General features: G+C 43.7%; 1 protein-coding gene across 1 annotated transcript in view; it reads left to right on the forward strand.

Moving 5' to 3' along the window:
• TOP1 (DNA topoisomerase I) overlaps positions 1-17169 on the forward strand; it is a 67973-nt gene that overhangs the window by 49129 nt on the left and 1675 nt on the right. The window contains exons 9-20 of the mRNA XM_075769158.1: positions 2295-2410; positions 5717-5838; positions 6559-6681; positions 8143-8330; positions 8971-9115; positions 10079-10222; positions 11359-11544; positions 13168-13236; positions 13872-13986; positions 14721-14848; positions 15935-16029; positions 16783-16932. Of these exons, the coding sequence (XP_075625273.1) occupies positions 2295-2410; positions 5717-5838; positions 6559-6681; positions 8143-8330; positions 8971-9115; positions 10079-10222; positions 11359-11544; positions 13168-13236; positions 13872-13986; positions 14721-14848; positions 15935-16029; positions 16783-16932 (1581 nt within the window). The remainder of the gene's footprint in view (positions 1-2294; positions 2411-5716; positions 5839-6558; positions 6682-8142; positions 8331-8970; positions 9116-10078; positions 10223-11358; positions 11545-13167; positions 13237-13871; positions 13987-14720; positions 14849-15934; positions 16030-16782; positions 16933-17169) is intronic.

The raw sequence follows: 17169 nt of genomic DNA on the forward strand, positions 1-17169 counted from the left end.
ACCTCCCAGGACCACCCTGGCATTCATAGACAGGTTTGATATGGGATTTAATTGAGGAACTTGTATGACTGATTAGCACAGTTTCTGCTGAAATCAGTAAGACAGCTTTCCTAATAGGCGGCATTCTCCATGCTCCCACAAAATAATTTGTAGAGATTGCTTTAGGACCAGGAGATGCTTTGGGCAGTGTTGCTGTAATGCTCTTTTTGTTTAAAACCAAATAAGGATGAAAAATTGGCCAGACTCAGGAGGCTCACTTTTACCTTTTGTCTTAATGCTTAACTACGAGAGTTTTAGGAAGGTGGAGGTGGGGAGTGGTTTGTCATCTTTTTTGAGGCAAACTTTCTGGTAGCTTTGGGCTTAGAAACCACCCCATGGATCCTATGTTTCCTTGTAGCCCTCCAAAAGGCACAAGGTTCTTCAGCTATCTGTTTAAACTACTACCTTTCTAGTACTCCTTTTACATGCATCCTGTATAAAAACAGGAATGAGTAGAGGAACAGAATTTCTCATCAAATAAATACCAGTGATAAAGCTTAAAAAGCCATGGCTAAAAAGGCAAGAATGACAAACTTACCCTGTAAAGTAGTAGCTACTGGGAATGATCCCCTCATTTTTTCTTGCTTGAATAAAAATACTCATTGTCAGAGAGGATAACCTTTTTCTGGCTGGGAGGAGAGTTGAATGGTTTAGATTTGTTTTGCTAGAAGGAGCTTCTGGGTGGAAAAACCTAGGCCTATGTTTGACAAAATATTTAGATTTCTAGCTTCTAATTAATTTAAAAAACAATCATTAGAAATGTAAATATTTAGGATCTAGACTTCAAAAGTCAATATTAGTTTCTTATATCAACATAGTTTACTCAAGGCATCTTCCTGTGCAGGGACTGAAATCTGACATGCAGGTTTTGTACTGATAGCTGGGATTGGGTGCTTTGCTGTGAAAGGTATCACTGTGCTTCTCATAAGAAGAAGTCAGGTCTAGTGCTGTGGTCAAAGATGGAGCCTTTCTAACTGAGCAGAGTGCTGCATCCCATACAATTGTTGTTGTTCCTAAATTATTGATGTACAGGCACCAGTGAAGCATTTTGAGTGTCTTCTAGCAGCAGCTCCTTTATCTATACAGTGAGTGTGACCCTGTTATCTCGTTAGGGGTGAAGTGATCTGTATTTGTGCATCACAATTCCTGAGATGCGCACAGTACATACATGTCCTTTCTCAGCTGCTCTTGCACCCAGAATGGGACTAATCCATAGAGCTGACATCAGAGGGAAGATTAAACTTTTTTTTAGTGTCATGGCTGCTCAACAAAGTTGTCTGGGCAATTCAAAGACTGGGTGCTGTGAGAGGTTAATGGTCTTCCAGCTGATTAATTACTGAAGTAAAATAGTCTTTCTCAGCGGGGAATCCCATGCCAGCAGCATGTAGCAGTAATGTTCTGGTAATTATGAAAGAAGTGTAAAGGGGAGGGGAGGAGGGTGGAATCAGTAGCTTGGGCACAGGCTACTGGGAACTAGGGGTTCTGGCCTGGCAGGACCCCTTTTCTCTGTAGATGAATTGCTGAGCCTGTGAGTTTGGTTGGAATGTTGGATTGGTGGCACATACCTTGCTGTGTTGTGATACCTAATGCATCATTTGCAAAACATTTTTATAGAGGTGCTTTAAGGCAAGTTTGCAATTTTCCTGTGCTACTCCGTTTTTCTTTGAGTATGCTTTTCTTACCCAAAGAATTGGAATGAATTTAAAATTATGAGAGCAGGTTTCAGTCTTTTTTGTCCAAGCAAGTTTGTTCTCATTTAGGTCATAAATGAACATCTGTTTCTTTATCTCTGCCCTTAATGGCATACTTGTCCACATCTGAAAGCAGCTGCATAATACACTATAATTGTTTGGCTTTGCTGAGCCGGCATCCTGGGCCTGATGTTAGATCACAGCTGACTCTAATTTGGCATGATCCTAGCTGAATTCTTCATTTTCTTAAGTTCTAAGCTTTTTCAGCTGTTTGATTTTGTGAAAAGAGCAGCAAGTGGGCAGTGAGGACTATAGTGTCATCAGACAACCTGTGACCCAAGGTGTTCTGTTTATGGACATGGCTGTGCTTTTATAAAAAAAAAAGGGGGGGGGGTGAGAAAAGGAAAATAAATGGTCACAGTGCATTGAATATTTGTACTTGATCTGTGCCTGGCAAAGGAATGATTACTTGCTGATTTCCTTTAGCATACTCTTATACCCACATAGTAATATAGTAAAGATTAGGAGCTTAAAATTGATGTGGTTCCTATTTCTCTCTTGAAGGTGGGAAGAAGAGCGCTACCCTGAAGGCATTAAGTGGAAGTTCCTAGAGCACAAAGGTCCTGTATTTGCTCCACCATATGAACCTCTGCCTGAAAATGTCAAGTTTTATTATGATGGTGAGTTAAGCTGTGTTTCCACTTACTGGGAAGAGAAATAAACATTCTCAGGGCATTCTTCCGGGGACTGAAGAGATGAGGAGGTGGTTTTGTTTTAGTGGTTAGCTTAAAAGAAGCTCCTCAACAGTTAAGTGAAGGAACGATCTGTGGAAGTAAAGTAACAGCCTGCTGAATTTGCTAACCGAGTTGACGCAGATGAACTAGTTCTCACTCTGTTATGGTGGTAAATCTCTCTGATTACTTAAGAGTATGAGAACGTCTTATGCCTGAGACTAGCAGCATATAAACAATAGATTACATAATTGTAAATACTTCATCACCAGTCACCTTTAGGCTCCCTCTGTTTTCTTTAACCTTATGAATTACAACTTCCATCATTTGTGATTAAATTCATGATCATTTGGTGACATGAGTGGAATAAGACAATTGAATTTTGATACAGGTGATTAGGATCTTGTAGGAATGCATGGGATGACCCTGGCCTTAAGGACACTAAGTCATGGTCCCACTCATTAGCCATTGTGTGTGGTAGAACTAATTGATGTGGGATTCTAATATGCTGGGCTGACTGGTTGTTAGAGGCTCATGTGGAAGGGATTATATGATGTGATGCCTGCTGGAGAGCAGACTTGATGACCTGTGTGCTTCCTTTTAGTCCTGTGATCATGTTAAATGAAGGATCAAATTAACGCAGGATTGAATTAAGTGGGAGGCATTTGAATGGATGAAAATGTAATTTTTGGTGAAGGGGACATCCGTGGATGGAACTCTACCGCGAGCAACACGCTGTTGTCATGTGACATGACACAGTGTTTTTAAAGACTGAGAAATAGGTGGCATTCATTTTCAGCGACAATGTAGTGAAATAAACGTATTGCATCCCATTGAAGTCTGTCTCCAAGCCAGTAGCACAGTGGTCAGGGATGTCTACAGACTTCTTTCTTAGGGTTTGATAAGAACTTTATATTAAGTTGGAATTTTTTTTCTCTGAAGAATGTGTAATATCTCTCCTGTCTAGAGAAGGGGAGAGGTAAATTGCACTGTAGCTATCCCTTTGGTGCAGGCAGCAATAAGCTTCTCTCCTATCTAGCCGTATATTTTGTGAAACCTCTAGGAAGTGCAGGAATTTGTGCAACCTCTGTGTCTGTCATGGCAGAAATTCATCAATAGGCTCAACAGTTATGGGGTGGGCAGGGGGGTCTGGCAAATAAAGCATTATCACATAAGTCTTCCTTGAGAAACTAGGCAAAAAATCAGATGTCTGATTTACACAGCAGCTGCTGAGAGCCACTGTCTGTGCTCACAAAGCATTGTCTAATTTCAAGATTATCCTAGGATGATTTGTAGAGCCCGATAATCATGCTGTGGTTGGCCAGCCAGCTGCCAGGCTGCCGGCTCTCACTGGAGGAATCTGTCCCTTGCCTAGCAATTGCATTGCGGTGAGACTGCCTGTTTTCATCTAATGTAATGACTGCTGGAGCTATTGTTAGTGTCTACAATACCAGACTCGGTGAAGGAGCTTGAAATGCCAAAGCCATCTTTTAGGGCTTGACTATATGTTTGAGTTACGGTGGGTTAACGATATACTGCTCATACCTCAGAGGTGCCTTGAACTTGCATGTTGTTCTGTAGAGGGGACAAGGTAAGAGTGTAGATGGTGGTAGTCACATTTCAGTCATGGGCATGTGGTCTCTTCTGCTCGTTATGTCCTCCAATTGCTCTCTGGTTTTCAGTTTTTAAGTCAGGTAACTAATATTCATGCCTCTGGAATAAATAGCTTTTTTTTCTTTAAATGTCCGGCCCTGTCACTAAGAGCCTTTTCAAACCGTTGTAAAAAAGTAGAAATTGAGTACAGTGAAATATATTCTAAAGTGATTAGATAAAGGTGACTGAGCCTTCAGCTATTTGGGAAAAAGATCAGTCGTTTTAGCCCCATAACGTGTTACTAACTCGACAGTGTCTTTCAAGCTAGACTTGCAGCCTAGAAAAACCGTTTCCCTTGCTGTCTCTCCCTTCCCCCATTTCCTGTTATAAGCAAACAAATGCTGTATTTTAGGTTGCAGCTTAAAAATTGGCAGAGTTACTGTTGGTTTAATTTAATTGTGGAATATTCTCAGATCACTGGGAGGACCTTTTGCTAAGTCCTGTTTTACGAGGGTTTATAGATCTTAAGGCTTTATATAGCTGACTCCCATGCTTTAATTTTGGAGATGATGCAACTTTTTAAAATGTGTAGTAAATCAAAAGTGTGGGGTGTTTTTTTTCCGAGAGCATAGAATCAACAGTAGTGTTTCTTGTATTGACTTTTGTGCAGTAAAATGGTTGTTAAAAAGTCCACAGGTGTTGACGCTCTGCCAGGCCGTTGGGACTTTAAATATTTCTTGCAACTAGCTGGAGATGTGAGCTGCATGCAAAATCCTTCACAGGGATCTCTGGCACTTCATGTGTCATCAGGAATGCAATCTGGACCAGAAGGATGCTCGATAGGAATGTTAGATTTCAAATCCGCAGCTTCAGTGTTGCAGCAGCCTCTTTTCCCTTGTCTTCCCAAGTCTTCCCTTGCAGCAATTTCACCTTGTACTGCAGTCTTGCAGATAAGCTGAAATGTGACCTCTCCGTTCACTGAAAGCTCAGTCTTTCTTAAAAATTACTAGCTTTCGAGCCTGATTTGGATACACAGGAGTGCATTCCCACAGCAAAGGGAACGACTAGCAGAATCCTGACATGTTTCCCTGCAGTGAAGGGGAGTTGAATATTTGGCATTGCTTTCCAGCCTATCTGTGGTGTATACATAGGAAGGGCTCTTCCTGGCTAGAAATAGCTAAAGGCTAGAAGGGGTGTTCCAAAGCGGCGTCCCTCAGTGGGTAAAGAGGAATACAGAGGCTGTATTTCCTATATGTTTGTGTGCTGGAATATGAAATTTAATGAAATCCCTTGCTTCTTTCACTTCAAACAGTTGTATCTTCCCAGGACTGTATGCGCTGCCGAGATGTTTCAGCATAGGGTTTCCTGCAGGAGGCCTTTTCCCCTTCCTGCCCTGCATCTCTCAGACCTATCTCATCAGATTGCTATTGCTTTTTTTAATGTTTAGATTCCAGAGGAAACTTTTTTCAAAATGTTTATCATGAAAGTCAAGCAATTGTGCTCCTCTGTTTCCGTTTTCCACCCAATTTGGTGTATTATGTAATGTTTTTAAGAAAAACTCTGTGGTGAAAATACAGTGTCCTTTAAGGTAGTTACTGTGGCCTGCTTCTGGCTTTAATTCCTGTTTACCATTTTCTTTAAAAAGAAAACCTTTCTTTGTAGGTAAAGTCATGAAGCTGAGCACCAAAGCAGAAGAAGTTGCCACATTCTTTGCAAAAATGCTTGATCACGAGTACACTACAAAGGAGATCTTCAGGAAAAACTTTTTCAAAGACTGGAGAAAGGTATACACGTAGTCCTGGGCTGCAGTGACTGCAGGCACGGCCCGTGTCTCCTCAGCGCTGGGCAGTGAAAAAGGGCTACTGTTCCATGCATAGAAAAGTCAGCTTATGGCAACTAAAACCTGCCTCAGACTGTAGCTGCGAGGTTTCCAGTCTGTCCTGTAGCTTCACCAGGAAGGACCCTATTGTAAATACCTTTCTAAACCAACAAAGTCAGACTTCTTCAACCAAATTTGCCTGTTACAGTCTGATGGGGTATAGCTGATCTGACTGTTACATGCCTTGTTGAAGAGCCAGCTTTACATCAGAAGGAAACCCCTTCCAAAGACCTAAACCTCAGAACTTCACCTCAGTCATCTTCTCAGCTGTAAGATCAAACCTTTAGATCAGTCAGTGCAGTTTTCCTCGATGGGTTACTGGATTTTTCTCCCTGTCCCTCAACAGTCCCAGCCACCTTTCAGGGCACTTGAGGAGGTGGTACAGTGTTGTCCAGTGCCCCAGGTCAAACTGCTGGAAGGCCAGCAGTCCATATGCTCTGCTGCTTGTCCTTTTCTCTTTGACCTTAGCTGTGGTGAGCGTGTGCAAGAATTTGGGGGTTCTTGGGGGTTTACTGTGAGAACCTGTCTGTTGTTCCCGATTAAATTGCCTGGGGTGGGGTAAGCTCTACTATGCATGAAAACTTACTATGTATGAAAACTTAAAGTGCTACTTTCTTTCTGCAAGGAAATGACCTCTGAAGAGAAGAGCACTATCACCAGCCTCAGCAAGTGTGACTTCACCCACATGAGCCAGTATTTCAAAGCTCAGTCGGAAGCTAGGAAACAGATGTCCAAGGAAGAGAAACAGGTACCAGAGGGAATTCTAGGATGCTTCTGGATTCTTAGCTGGCTTGTAAACATCTTTGTATAATTACTCCTCTGCCTGCCTTGCTATGTATAAGTCAGTGTTTGCTAGGTTTCAAATTATACTTCCATGTTAACTGTAGGAGTCTTTACTGTGCAGCCAGGGTAGGGCAAGCACTGTGTTTACAGCTGAATCTTCATCCTGACTTAAAATGATATTGATAGGGCTAAGGCTCCTGATGTTGCTTACGTAAATAAAGAGAATCAGAGGTGCTACCTCTGTGGATAGCCTTGGTCCCTGGCCAGGAATGAGCAGTGGGTAGTCAGTTAAGGATAGATTTTCATTTTAGAAGCTCCTTGGGTTTGGAGGGTGGAATTGGGGATGGTGGAAGGGATGCAGCAATGACATCAGTGAATAAAACTAGAGAAAAATCTTAAATATCAGGTAATGCAGTTTCCTGAATAAAAAACAAATTTTATTTTCCAGTAGCATGGCTACAGTGGCTTGTGGGGAGAGAATTAAATAGTTTTTAGATGACTGAGACTTACTGCAATGAAAGTTAGAAACTTGCCCCAAGTTCACAGTTGATCTTTTGTAACGCTACAGTAATTGTCCTTTGAGTAAGGGGCCTGGTAGCTTGGGAAGTGTGGCCTTTGGGGTCAGAGGAGTCCCACCCAAAATAGAGAGCCCATGTCTTACTGTTGTTTCCATGTGATAAACGTGGGTGAGCCTTTCCCAGTTCCAGTCCATGGTAGCTATTGCAATGGAGAAGTGGCGTTTTCTGTTAGTTTCTTAGCTGGCGCAGCAGTGCTGTCTATGGGTCAGATGTTTTCTTTTGAGCGGCAATGTTTTTATTTTTCCTTCTATATAATTAGAGTTCAGGCACAGAAGTATGCAGTGAAATCTCAGCACATTTTTACTTAGGAGACTGTGTTCTGCTTATGAGACCATTTGCTGACACAGGCTTGACATGCGGCAGACTGGAGACATTCCTCCGCCTGCTTTGCAATACTGAGTTCAAACACAGAAGTCTGGGGGTTTATGTATAAACAACAAGATGTAAAGTCCAGTGGATGTCAAATGTGGAATATAGACTATAAAGCAGCAGTACTGTGCTGGGGCTGCCTTTGTAGCTGTGGTATGTAGATAGAGGTAAAAGCCTCTATTGTGGCAAAATTGTAGCTGTCTTCACCAGTCCTAATCTGTTTCCCTCAAATACAAGTTTTAAGAGAGTTTTTGCACATTCTTTCCACTTTCTTTGTGCTGCTTGCATTTTATGAATGCTTTTCTTGACAATCTGCTGTTCTGTGTGTGGATACAGCATGTGGCATGATGGGGATCTGGTTTTGAGTTGGGTCTCCAGCATTAGTGTGGTGCAAATATGAATTTTTTTAAGTGTTGGTGTTTAAAGATAGTGTGTGGTGCCAAGTATAGCATATGATCTTTGCTTTTGGCTTTTTCCAGAAAATCAAAGAGGAGAATGAGCGGCTATTGAAGGAATATGGTTACTGTGTGATGGACAACCACAAGGAGAGGATTGCCAACTTTAAGATTGAACCCCCAGGTCTCTTCCGAGGTCGTGGGAACCATCCCAAAATGGGCATGTTGAAGAGACGCATCATGCCAGAAGACATCATCATCAACTGCAGCAAGTGAGCACTGGGTGCTTCGCATCTTGGCTTTGCTTTCAAGATAGGATAACTTCTTTTTTAAAATCCTATACAGATTGATGTTCAAGCATGTAGAAATACACATGCTGCTTATTTTCTTATATGGATAAGCAACTTGTTCAGTCTTTGCTTGTATGACTAAGGCTGTCACGGGTTTCGTGTAGAACTTTGTCAACGTATTTTCTTCCTCGTGCCTACAGCCACTATCTGCTTAAGCAGTCTTTCCTGCTAGTATTGCCAGAAATTTATTTTCTTCTAAGTAGGTTGCCCTACTTTGTTGTCTTTGATATCGAAGGCTAAGGTTTGGTGGGCTTCCTCTTCAGTCTTGTCCTAGTAAGTGTCCACATTATTGCAGTATCGCAAATCAAGGCTGGTCCTAGCAGTATGTGTTCCCACCAGTAGTATAATTCTTTGGCAGATGCATGTTGATAGTAGTTACATTTCTGATCTTTGTTCAGTTTGATTCACTTGATTTCCTGCTTGTGAAATAGGTATTTTATGTTGCCTCAGTTTCTTTCCCTCTGCTTTCTTTGTGTGATGGTCTTTATTACTTCCACGTTATCAAAATAGAGAAAAAGTATCTTTGAATAGTTTTTATTTGCTTTTTTGTAATTCTCCGCAGGGATTCCAAGATCCCTCCCCCTCCACCAGGACACAAATGGAAGGAGGTCCGGCATGACAACAAGGTTACCTGGCTGGTGTCATGGACTGAGAACATCCAAGGCTCCATCAAATACATCATGTTGAACCCTAGCTCAAGGATTAAGGTAAAGATCTAGGAAAAAAACATAAAATCTTACTGGTCATGTCTCCAAGAAGCAAATGTAACTGTTGGCCAGGAGAGAGGGAGGAAGTAAAGCTGTCTTGTTATTTCATCCTACACTGATGACATTGTGTCATTCCTAGTAGGAATCCTTTACTCTGTCTGAACTTAAAAGGAAGCAATTTATGCGAGAACAGACTTGCTCTGGCAGATATTTTACCTACTTTTGCCCTAACTTCCCCTGCCTGATCATGTAGTGAAGTTCTAATCATGGGTTGCTAATTAGTCAATTGTAAAATTAAAATCGCGGCCAGGCTACTGACTGAGAAGGCTGGTAAAGAGCCCATGACTAACGGAAAACAAACCCCACTGTGGGTGCAAATAACCAGTCAATGCATCAATTCCACAAAAACAATGATAAACCTATTAAGATAAGTAGCCTTCAGTTTCAGGGGTAGGATTTAAGTTCTTCTCATGAAGTCTTTTTTAAGAGATTTATTTTTCCTGGATTGGAAGCGAGGGGTTTGTCCTACAAGTATAGGGGAAAATCGCTGTTCTTTGTGAATTCATGCCCTCTTTTTGCCATGGCTTGAATATATAATAATGATGATGAACTGTTGATGTTGCTTTTACGTTTTATGGGTGTTTAATTACACAGCTGAAAGAACATAAGTGTCATATGAATAAAGCAGAGGAAACCATTTATGTGTTGAGAAGCATGGAAGACATAATATCTTTTGTGTCTTTATAGTCGCTTCCGTGGAAGCGTTTAATATCATGGAAATCTGAATTACCTACAGCTGTGTGGTAGCATAGTTTGATGCTGAGCTGTTCAGCAGCAAAATCTCAGTGCTTCGGTACAATGAGACCACTTGCCACACACAGACTTGCAAAGCCTTGAGGTGCAGATTGGAACGGGTCCTTTGCCTGCTTTCTGATGCTGACTCTATTCCAACTTTCTCTGCAGGGTGAGAAGGACTGGCAGAAGTATGAGACAGCTCGGAGGTTGAAGAAGTGCGTAGATAAAATCCGAAATCAATATCGAGAAGACTGGAAATCCAAAGAGATGAAAGTACGGCAGAGGGCTGTGGCGCTGTACTTCATTGATAAGGTAAGGCTCGTTCCCCAGCATGCTCTTACCTTTCCTGTCCTGCTCAGGAATGCTGTGTGTCTGTTACTAAGGCAGAATTGAGCCCTCTTACTAAGGTATCCTGAGACTTCCTGGTGGGCAGGCTCCCGTCTCCTTTTCCTTCCCATTACCTGGAATCCAGAGCAATAAACTATTGTACTGAATGTGGCTATTTCAGGCAGCATTGTTTTCATTCAGGCAAAATTCACAACCCATTTCCAGAATTGCCCAGTTGTATTACTGGGAAGTTTGTGTGGGCCTTTTGTCTCCAGCTGTTTCAGTTTTCCTGCTGGTTTGTCACCTCTTTAGTTTGAGGTTGCAGTCATGAGGCTTCATAATTATGCTAATTTTTTCACCACAGCATAAAGAAAACTGCAGTTGCATTGATGCATTTAAAGCTACTTAAAACCAGTTCCCAGAGAGCTGTTGCCCTGGTAGCATATGGTGTCTTGACTAACTAAATTAACAGGTTTTGTTCAAAATGGTTTGGTGTAAACCAGGGAACTTTGATTTGGATAAATGTAGTTTCATATGAACACTGAAGATTTTTCTTCAAAAATCAGAAATTGGTTTAGCCAGTACTGTTAAAACATACTTTTAGGCAGCCAAATATAGTCTTTATGTTATTTCTATAACCCAAAGTGTCCTATGTGCTATTTAAAGTGTATATATTTAGCATTGCAGTGAAGAGGTAGGATCGTGAGCAACTGAACTTTGATTTTTTTTGTATCAAGTTGAGTTCACATGGAAGTCAGTTTGATTTTAAAAAATATCAAATGTTTTGAAATGGATTTCCTTTAGTCGGAACTGTCTTACAGTTTGAGTTACCTAATGAGTGAAAGTTGGTAAAAAAATCTTGCTTTAAACTTCTCTTAATAAAATTAGGTTTTTCTAGTAGATTTGTGACCTTAGCATAGGGTTAAAACAGATTTAAAGAGAACTTAAGGTTGTTTTTATTAGAATTTTGTAAGTGTCAATTTTATCCACTCAAATGCATTTTTTCCCTTTCTCTTCTATGGACACTACTGATTATAGGCCAGGTCTGAAAGTTTCCAGCATCTATACATATACTGGGATGGTTTGAAATGCTTACCTTTCTTGTCTTGATTTAAATGTAGCTTGCCCTGAGAGCTGGTAATGAAAAAGAAGAAGGAGAGACGGCTGATACCGTGGGCTGCTGCTCTCTGAGAGTAGAACACATCAAGCTGCATCCTGAACTGGACGGCCAGGAATACGTGGTTGAGTTTGACTTCCTCGGAAAAGACTCCATCCGATACTACAACAAAGTCCCTGTTGAGAAGAGGGTAAGGCATCTCCACAAACACATACAGATGGAATTGCAGAAAAGTGTGGTTAACCTGGTTTTGGTGGCAGTAACAGTGTTTTGTCACCGGTCAGATACCTAGCCAGAAAATAAGTTAGTTAATGTTCTTGCCTTTTTATTGGCAGTGCCATGGAAGATAAGGCTGCTGGGGGTGCGACATAACCCAGCAGCTGAGATATTTAAACATCTGGCTTTGGGCAACGTGGTCTAGTGGAGAGTGTCCCTGCCCGCAGCAGGGGGGTTGGAACTAGATGATCTTTAAGGTCCCTTCCAACCCAAACCATTCTATGATTCCCGGTGGTCTCAGTGTCAAGCGTTGGCATAACATAACTCTTAACGGCTGTGTTAGATTAGTTTCTTGGTCAGCAGAGTTGTTTTTGTCACCTGTAGATGGTAGAGTTCTAGGCCCATATGACAAGTAATAGCATGAAAGGTTCTGAGATACAGTGCTGGACGGCATTGTTAGAGTAGCAGTTCAGCTTGGGCTTTGACAATACTAGCTTCTCTGTCACAGTGGTTTTGCTCATGTCAGAGCTGAGCCCTCACTGGGGTAGGTCTAGATCTTGGGTGCTCCAGAGCATACAAAGTGGGTGCACTGATACTTCTGGCCTATGAACTAACCAAGACTTCTTTCTTAGGCAATGTTAATTCCTTTATTTCTTTGTTAACCACCAGTTTCAAATCTGCTGTGATCTTGACCTCATTCCAGAATAAATCCCCACCTAGCAGTGTGAACTTGGAGGGCACTATCCAAAAATACTTGGTTTTGTGGGTGTGATAGCTTTGCATCTGGCCCACAGCTCTGCACAATATTTTAGATACCACATGTATAATACTGCGGTAATTGTAATGACATTCAGCAGTAAATGTTGGCCTCTTGGGGAACAAAATAACTGCAAAAAACCCCAAACTATGGCTGCTGTATTCTTATTTCCTTGTTTAAAGATGACGACATTTTTCCAGTTTAAATTTACTGGTGTTGGTATCTCTTGGTGTCTTTTCGGTGCTTACAATGGGGAAGTGATTATTGAGGAACTGGAAATCTTTGTATATTAGGTGTCTATAAAAGAAAAATGTATGTTGTTGAGAAGCTGGTAACTGGGGATTTGGAGCACACAGAGCTGGGATTTGTGGTCTCTGTATAATCAAAGATGCTTTGATTATTCTCCCTACCCCAGTGAGACTTGTTTAGGATGGAACTGTATGAAAGTTTTAATGCAGCAATGAGGAGGACTGTTATGGTAGCTTCACTCTCAGGGGTCTCTCTGGTTGAAGTAATGATGGAGAGTAAGGGAAAGGTGGAAGCATTGGGGTCTCTTTCTCTGTTAGACAGGTAAGCCAGAGTAGAATCAGCCCTCCTGCAATCTTGATCTAAAGGATGGAGATAAAGGGCCTAGGACTTCTGTTGCTGGGGAGGAACCTTCAATACAAGTGTTGTATTGAGAGATGGGTCTTTGCCTGCTGGGAAGTAACGTCCAGCATTGTCACTGTTGCCTGAAAACAGTTTAAGTGGCTCCCTGGCAGTGTTGCTTTCTTATGTATTACTGCTACCCAGCACTGTCTGGTCTGTGTACTTGAAGTGACTGGTTTTCTTTTCCTGCAGGTGTTCAAGAATCTTCAGCTGTTCATGGAGAACAAGCAGCCTGAGGATGACCTCTTTGACCGCCTCAATGTAAGCACATAGTTAATGGTGAGGGATGGTGGTAGAGCACCATGAACAGGCTCACTCTGCACCAGGCAGTAACAGCTGCTCTGTTCTAGAAATGGTTTCAGTGGCAATTTTCTTCCAGAGCTGGCCTGAGGGCCCTGAAAGCATTGAGAGTCTGTCTGGTGTCTGTATTGTCCACTGTGCCCACAGGTTCCTGAAGCGATGGGCTTTGTTTCTGGTGAGCCTGGCTGGCTCTGACTTGAGGAGGTTTTTTCCAGAGTTCAGAGAAGGTGATTGTGTGAGGTGACAGATTTTCAGATGCCATCCCCATCTGCACGTTTGGCTCTATGGGAGCACTGTGGTGGTTCAGGCACCTTCCCTGGGACAGGCAGATTTCTACCTGTTGGGGACCAAAACCTCTCCACTGAAGAAGAGTTTTTTGGCCACCTGTGGTACTTAACACCAATCTAATTCTTGTCGGTTCTTTGTTCACTTTTCATGTGGTTTCAGTAATGTTGTGGCCATTCTGTTGTGGTCAGGTCCGAGTACACTAGACTTCAGCTGTGAGCTGTATGTCTTCGTCAGCTGTGTGTCCAGAAATGTCACAAATGCTGTGGAAAATTCTAGTGCTAACTGTCATCTCCTTTCTGCTTCCTTAGACCAGTATCTTAAATAAACACCTTCAAGACCTTATGGAGGGACTGACAGCCAAGGTATTCCGTACTTACAATGCCTCCATCACGCTACAGCAGCAGCTCAAGGAGCTCACTAATCGTAAGTCTCGTCCTTGAAACGTGAGGGGAATAGATCTTATCGGGCAATACAGACCTGGTTTCCTTGGCTTAGCCATAAGGCTTGTATCTGTACACCACTTCCTCATTGCAGTGCTCCCAGTGCAAATGTTGGACAGCTGAGCTCTGACCAAAAATCTGCTGCCAGACAATCTTTTGGGGTAGCTGAGCAAGCCTAGCACTGGGGCGGGCAGAGCTGACTTGTGAGCATACCAAGGTGTGCCTGCTAGTTTTTGCCTGTTCTTTACCAAATCTCTTCTTTGCCCTCTGTTTATTGTAAAGTGCTACAGGTGGCAGGCAAGCCAGATGCTTCTGTAACAACTCCATGTTTCTCGGCAGCTCATTCACAACCTCTGTCGAGCGCTGCTAGCTCGCACTTTAACAACTTTACAAAGTGGGCACATTGGATCTGTGAGGTCCAACAGTGTCTTGAGCAGTATGGTCCTGCTGTCCTCTGCTCTGAGCATGGATGTTCTTCCCCTCTTTTGAGTGGCAAATGCTGTCTTGTTGCTATCAAAGAAACCATCCCAGAAAGTTAGGGCCCAGGATGGAAGTGGTCAAGCTGTTACGACTGTAATTAGACTGCAGTGCTGAGACTGGCCCATCTGAGGGGCAAGTCAGCTCTGCAGTGACTGAGCTTGCAGAGTCGGTGGGACACTGCTGGGGCTGCACAGCCCTGGAGAACCCACTTGTTCACCACTATATTGTACTTTGCAGCGGACGACAACATCCCAGCAAAGATCCTTTCCTATAACCGTGCCAACAGAGCGGTTGCCATTTTGTGTAACCACCAGAGGGCTCCGCCGAAGACCTTCGAGAAGTCCATGATGAACCTGCAGAGCAAGGTACCCCCACCCTTGCCCAGCTCTTGGGTTGGGCCAGGGCTCCAAGTGCCACGTCTCGGGAGTCACGTTTCCTTTCACTTGGGGTGAAATGGAAGCAGAGCCTGCTTTTCAGAGATGGGCCTGCTTGGCGGGTAGTAGTGAGCTGAAAGGGACACCGTTCAGTTTGAGTCATCCTTTACTTGTAAAGACCAAGACCAGACCCTTTTTATCTGCCCTTCATCCCGTAGCTATGTGTACTGCTGCCTGAGCTTCTGAGCAGCAGTCTCTATGATTTGTCCCCTAAAGAACCCAGAGTGGGCATCCACTCCTGTTGCGTGAATCCCAGGCTGCTGTCGGTGCAGCCTGTGTACGTGGTACGTTATGCCCCTCTGACTTGACCTCTTCCTTTGCAGATTGTTTCTGGTGAAGGCCATGAGGTCCAAAGGGGTTAGGTCTGTTCCTGGTCTGGCTTTAGAGTAACCTTCACAATAAGGACTTCTGGTTTGGCACTGTAGTGTCCCCTGCTTCTGTAACACCTAACATGGCTGTCTTCACCCTAGATCTTAGAGCTTGGGGGATATTTAAGGGGAATGGTTGAACAGGGGCTGCAAAATGAATGCTAAATCTCCCTGAATCTGAAACTTACTGGACAAGAACTGCCTGAAGCCTTAATAGCTTTCAGCCTGTAGGATTTGGGGCAAGAACTGGTTCCTGCTGAGGAAACAGGGATCATCCTTCCATGTTACTGTCAGAGAGCTGGTACTCGTGGGATACAGGGGAGGTGGACAGGCTACCTGGAGGGGCTGTGGCCAAGTCCCAGGCCAAGCCAATTCCTTTGTCTGCTTGGCTGTAGCTGTGTGAGAGGGCTCCCAGTGCCACCTTGTCTTTGGAAGTGAGTGGGGCCCTCTGTTCTGAGGGGAATATTTCACCACACGAGGCTTTGCAGCAAAGGCCAATGGCCTAATTGTTCTGCGGAAGCAGTTCTGAGCACTGGTAGATTCTGAACGTGGTCACAAAATCATTCCCTGGGTCATGCTGCCCAGGAGTGACTGCCACAGCTGTCAGCAGCTTGTTCACAGTGCTGCCATCTGGTTTTGCCTCTCCTAGATCGATGCCAAGAAGGAGCAGTTAGCTGATGCCAGGAGAGAACTGAAAAGCGCCAAAGCTGATGCCAAGGTCCGGAGGGATGAGAAGTCTAAAAAGTAAGGCTGGTGTTACTAGGCTGTGCAATGCTCCCAGTGCTCTCAGCTCCAAATGGCTCCTTCACCCTGTATTCTGTTTCCCCAGCCTGTATCTGGGAAGACTTCCTCAGGCTTTCTGGTCCCCTCTTCATTCTGCGTATGAAGAAATGGCCTTTAAGTTGAGGACTGTAGGGTGGTTGCTAGCATTATTCTCCACTGTGTCTCTGAGCTGAGCAGCAGCCAGTGCTCAACCATGCCACTGCCCAGGGCCAAGCAGAGCCATGGATCCAGTGTGCAGCATTGCCAGCTTAATGGGGAGCCAGGAGTTACACAATTGCGTACGCACTTTCCTGGGTTCTGCTCTGCTCTGTTGGAAGCCCACGGTGCAGACGATGTACTCTGTGTGGGCTCTGCAGAATAGCCATGGGGTGCTGAGTTAAGGGAGCTCTGAAAGCAGAATCACAGCATGACTATTACAGAGGGATAAATGAGCTGGTTTTAAAGTGGGTGTAGCATTGGTACAGTTCAGGCTGTTGCTTCCAACCCTTAAAAACAAAACTGCTGCTTAAGATTTCTGCTCTGCCTCTTTGAAAATGTCAATTCTTAATTGCATGTGCTGAGTGTTTTGTGTCACCATCTGTGCTGATGCAGCTGCCCTTTGTGGCTGGTGGCATTGCTTACCTTGAGCAGAGTCCCTTTGGGTTCCCACAGTGCTGCCATCTCATGCCTAGCCAGGCATTAGGAATTCAATGCTTTGATTCTTTCCTACCCCAGGACAGTGGAGAGCAAGAAGAAAGCAGTGCAGAGGATTGAGGAGCAACTGATGAAGCTGGAGGTTCAGGCTACAGATAGGGAGGAGAACAAGCAGATCGCTTTGGGCACCTCCAAACTCAACTATCTGGATCCCAGGATCTCCGTTGCTTGGTAAGCATCTGCCTGGGGTCTGCTGGGAGGAACCGCTCCTTCCTCTGTGTCTTGTCCGCTAGTTAGCAGACAAGGGCTGTGGCTGAGAGCAGTGCCTCTGTGCTGCCTGCGATGACTCTCTGTGGCCTTCCCTTATATCTTCAAATAGTTTCAGGAAAGTTACAAAAGTCTCTTGAGGCAAGCGTAACATGCCAGACAAAGCCAGCGCTGCGCTGGAAGGTGATGGGTCAGAGAACC

This window comes from Balearica regulorum, chromosome 16, assembly GCF_011004875.1.
Source record: "Balearica regulorum gibbericeps isolate bBalReg1 chromosome 16, bBalReg1.pri, whole genome shotgun sequence".
Lineage (NCBI taxonomy): Eukaryota > Metazoa > Chordata > Aves > Gruiformes > Gruidae > Balearica > Balearica regulorum.